At 38.1% G+C, this 5,385-nt stretch overlaps 1 protein-coding gene across 1 annotated transcript in view; it reads left to right on the top strand.

The window, feature by feature from the left end:
* The window catches only part of Nalcn (sodium leak channel, non-selective), a gene marked incomplete in the record, with an annotated part of 412,798 nt that overhangs the window by 127,839 nt on the left and 279,574 nt on the right, over positions 1-5,385 (top strand). The window contains 1 exon segment of the mRNA XM_017794878.1: positions 2,983-3,069. Coding sequence (XP_017650367.1) covers positions 2,983-3,069 — 87 coding nt within the window.

Genomic DNA, 5,385 nt, shown 5'->3' with positions numbered 1-5,385 from the left:
TTTTTTTTTTTTTTTTTTTAACTTGCCAGACTGGGATTTTCTTTAGAAGTTCAATCAGGGCAGAGGTGAAGGCATACTGGAGCTTTAGAAGAATAATAGAAAAATAATGGAAAACCTCTTGGTGACTGGTAATGGGAGAGGTCCAACATCAACACCTGGGACTCAGGACCACATGTGGAGTGAGGACCACAGCTGGACCTCCAGTCTTCTCTGACTACATTCCCCACAGCCCCCCTCCCGTGAGATCCCAAGATGTGCATAGCAGAGGCTTTGTCTCCTATGCTGGGCACAGGGGAGGCATCTGTTGTTTGCAGATTCCAGTCTAGGGAGGACTGATTCTCTGGAATGGATAAATTAATTTTTCACATCCACATTTCTAAGTGGTTAAAACTAAACGTTTTTTAAAGCTTGAATGAGAAGACAAAAGTTATATTATTTTTTAAATATTTTATTTTATTATTATTTTCTTTTACGTGTATTGCCTGCATGCATGTAAGTGAACCCATGTCCTGCAGTGCCCACAGATGTCAGAAGAGGGCGTCAGCTCCCCTGGAACTGGAGTCATGCATGGTTGTTAGCCAGCATGTGGGTACTGCGAGCTGAACCCAGGTCTTCCGCAAGAGCATCTAGTGCTCTTAACTGTTGAGCCATCACTCCAGCCCAGAAAAGTTATATTATTAAACCATGGGAAACCACTGAGCATTCTTACTGAAACTATGTTATATTTCATAGAGACCAAGTGCTCAAAATAATTAGCTTAAGTAAGGTAGGCTTGAGTACCCCTCTGGGTAGAGCTGAAAGAGATCAATCACTTGGAGTTGGCTCAGCAGTCCATGAGCTGAATACTTATCCCCAACTCCCCGCACCCACCCAGGCAACCTCCACCTTACTGCTTCACCTTGCAGTTTCCCTTCCTATAGTTAGGTTGTTAACTAAGACGCCTCTTGCAGATGTAACTCTCACATCTGTAATTCAGGCAGCATAAAAGGAATACAGGAAGAAAGAGAAGGATTTGTTTACATCCTATAGGTTTGTATGTGGTTGCATATTCAAGATGAGTTTCCAGAAAAGGGTAAGAAGCAATTCCTTTCCTCAGCAGCTTAGTGACTTTAGAAAGACGCTTTGACTTTCAGAGGACAAAGGACTGCTGTCAGTGCCTACCACAGTCCCAGGAGGTTTGAGTTTCTCAGGATACCTGCTTCTGCTAGCTAGTCCAGCTTCTGTCTCAAAGGCCTTCAGTTATGTGAACCAATCCAAATGGTGTATAATTTAGGATCTGCAGAAAATTGGACACTTTTGCATTTCTATTACTTTATTTCATACACAGGAGTGACCTTCAGAGAACTCTTTTAACTGACAATTAAATAGATTCATTTGAATTTGGTCTGCTGGAAAAAAAATAATTTAACAGAGAAAATTAGTTTGCCACCAATGAAAGGAAATAAAGGCCCCAGGGGTGCATTGTGCTTGACAAGACAGTGTAGGATGCATCAGCAGAGGGTTCTTAACCAATGACTGACAGCATCGGTTTTGTCATTTGCCCTTAAGAGGAAAACCTTAGAATTCTGACAGGAACTTTAAAGGTCACTTTAACAGGTTTGTTTTTCTACCTGTCTGTATTTTCAGAATGAGCCCATTTATGAAGGATATACTTATTTCCATCACTAAGAATAGCTTTTAAATTTTACTCTAAAGGGAGAAGGAATCCTGTAGGTGGAAAGCTGAGAGAGACTATTTACAAACACATCTTTGGTCAAGGAATCTTTGTGCAAATGCACATCTCAGTATTGCCTGTTTGTTTGTTTAAAAAAATAGATAAATGGCCTGTGAAGTCAGGCACATATTTCATGCTCTCACTCCTGACATGGAGACAAACTTTCTTCCTGCAAATGATCTGTGAGCTCTCTGGCTGGAATTTGAGACTCTAGTTATAGATCCTAGGTGACACTCCATGCACCACATCACTCAGACGTCCAACAGAGGTAGACCAACATGAGACCATGAATAATGGTGTAAAAGAAAATTCTTATGTATACAAAACAGAGAATTTGGGAGGAAAAAAACAGTGAGTTACTGTGGCTGGTGTCCTTATTAAAAAAGCAATTTTACTTTCACCTCATTCCATTAAAAGCAACACACACAGCATTCCTGTAACAATGAATGGAAAGTACCATATGGAAAGTACCATGGAAATATATATATTTCAGATAAGTATAATGTTGATGTGTGAGAATTTAAGTGGTAGTGGACTATGCAGTAAGGTTTTCACCTGGGTACTCAAGTTAGTGGATTTCAGGTTTTAGTAGGTCCATAGCATCTTGAATTTTTATCTCTTACATCTTCTAAGCCAGAATAAACTACATGTTCCTATCATAAATATATGGATGAAATTCCTGTTGAATAAATTAATTGGGGGCTAGTTAAAATAATTTTACAAAGTCAGTTAAGTATTATGTCAGTTTCCTATCTTAAAACACCATCAGTTTCTTATGCTATGTTGCATATGAATTCGTGATATTATTTCATGATGATATTTTTAATTAACACAGTGATAAATACCCATTAAAGATTTTTTTTAAATCTGCTACATATAATAAAAATAGATGAGACACAATCCTTTGGAACTCTAATTACATTTTCTTCCTGACCTAATAAATAATAATATAACAAGGATAGATACTAAAGTAATTCTCTTGTACAGTAGAATGCCTAATTGATCACATATGCAGTCCATATGAGGGAGAAATTTTGCGGCACATAAGTCTCAGTAAATGCAAGCTATTACCACCATACTTGTTAGTATTATTATTCACTTAAGTTTTCAGTATTAAAGTGAGCATAGCTAAAATATTCATGTTCTAAATATAAATCTGTAAGATACCAAACTTTAAATAGTATTTGAAAATATAGAAAGCTGGAGCCATAGAGATCTCAATGTTCCATGCTCGGTGCCTCTGATTCATCTCTTTCTTTGTCTTAAAGATGTTTCATGAAGACACTTCTGGTGGCTGGCAGCTGGTAGCTGTGGATGTCAACAAGCCCCAGGGACGAGCCCCAGCCTGCCTACAGGTGCAGTATACCACCATTTAAAAACTCACCCACCCAGAAAAGATCTTTGACCTTTATTTTATACAAAGAAAATTGTAGCTTCTAAGCTTTAGATTTGTCCAGATGTATGGAGGAGTCAGGGACAATTTTATTCCATCCTGTATTCCCAGGACCTGGCATTCATTTGAATGTGGAATGGGGATTTGTTAAACTTGGTGAATGAAGGCACACAAGGAAAAGCATTTCAACGTGTCACATCAATGAAGAATTTTGCTGCCATGTTAAATCTTGTGAAAAAAAAATAGTCCACTAAAATGCCTGGAATATTTAGGGATGGGCAGACCAGGTCACAGTCCATGCAATACCTCCATGAATAACTGGAAAGGAAATGATACTAATCCATGGTCTGTTACTATGCATCTACAATCTCTAAAACAAAATGATGTCAGGATACTTCCTTCACAAAGTACACAAAGCATGGACTGAAGAATGACAGGGTGCCAGGGAGCCCTGCCCAGACCTGAATGCTTAGGAGATGGGGCCTGAAGTCTCTACCAGGGAGCCTTCTAGAACCATCATCTGCTCAGAGCCTCTCCCAAGGTCTAGTAAGGCCTTCATCCCTTCTCTTGATTTCTCCCCCCAATACTGGCAGCTCATTCCAAATATGAAAAATTGACATTACTTCAAAAGGCAAGATTTTATTTTACTTTTTAAATCTTTATGCAACTGGAGAGCTGACTGAGCAGTTAAGAGCACTTGCTGCTCTTGCAGAAGACAGAGTTTCAGTTCCCAATACCTAAATGAAGGCTCACAACTATTTGTAACTCCAATTTCAGAGGTTTTGATGTCATCTTCTGGTCTCTGCAGACACTGCATGCATGTGGTACATTTATATACATGCAAACAAAATACTAAGACACATACAAATAAATCAAAAATTGTTACATATATATTAACATGAGTATGCTGCTCCACACATGTGGAGGAGGTCAGAGGGCAATTTGGAAGAAACAATTCTTTCCTTCTACCGTGTGGGTCCTGGACATCAGACTCAGGTCATCAGACGTGGCAGTAAGCACCTTTACCTGCTGAGCCATCTTGGTATTCAAGATTTAATTAATACCTTTCGTGCTGAAACTATTCCACTTGGCATATATGAGTTTTCTTTATTCAATCAATGGATGTTCTTGGCTAATTCTGTATTTGGTAATCATGAATAGCACTCAGTTAACATAGGAGTACAGGTATCTCTTCAGTGTCCTGATTTCATTGTATATTTATTCTGTAGTTGGACAACTAGATCATGTGGTACTTCTGTGTTTAGCTTTTTGAGAAATCTCCATAATGTTTTCCCTAATGACTCTACCAATTTATATTCTCACCAGTCTGTATAAGGGTGATCTTTTTTTATCGTTTATTTAATAATCACATACTTAGAAGAAGCATTTCATTACAACAGCATTGACATATTCAATAACAATTTCCAGAGCTAAGATGCATCTCTTTCAAAATTGACTATAAATTTTTAGGTTTAAAGTTGAATTAGTACAGTTATACAATAAGAATAAACCCTGTAAGACATAAAATTAAATGAGATTTTAACCTTTAAAAAAGATCTCCATTTCATTATTAAAATACACAGTTTCATACAGAAAAATTCATTTTGGATGTGAGGGCGATCTGGCTGGCTAGGCGGGTGTCCCCTTCCTCCCTCAACGCTCCATGTGCATCCCTCCTGAAGCTACCCTCTGTCGAAAAGGACAACCTTCCCCGATAGAAGAGGACCCCTCTTAGAACCTCCAAACAAGCTCTCAAGGGTGATCTTTTTATCCACATCTTCATCAAGATTTGTCTTTTATCTTTTTTAGATTATTCATTTTACAAAATGTAAAGATAATATGCAATTGTGGTTTTCCAGGTGCGTTTCCTTCATGGTAGTGATGGGATACACATTTTCATATGGCATTTGGCCACCCTCTCTCATATTTTGGAGAAATGCTCACTCAGGTTCTTTCCCCATTTATTTACTTATTTTGCTCTTCAATTGTATTAATTCCTTGAATTTTATATATGTTATTTTTTTAAATATTTATTATTTTTATATTATGTGTATGAATGTATTACCTGCTTGTATGTGAGTGCACCCATGTTGTCATGCAATGCCATGGAGGTCAGAAGAGGGCTTCAGATTCCTCTGGAACTGGAGTTAAGGACAGTTTGTAGCCACCATGTCGGTGTTGGGACTCGAACCCGGGTCCTTTGCAAGAGCAGTCAGTGCTCTTAACTGCTGAGCCATCTCTCCTGCCCCAAATTTTATATATGTTATTTTTTTAAATA

Source organism: Nannospalax galili, unplaced genomic scaffold (genome assembly GCF_000622305.1).
Source record: "Nannospalax galili isolate Female #2095 unplaced genomic scaffold, S.galili_v1.0 scaffold287, whole genome shotgun sequence".
NCBI lineage: Eukaryota > Metazoa > Chordata > Mammalia > Rodentia > Spalacidae > Nannospalax > Nannospalax galili.
This window is presented reverse-complemented; position numbering and strand designations above follow the sequence as displayed.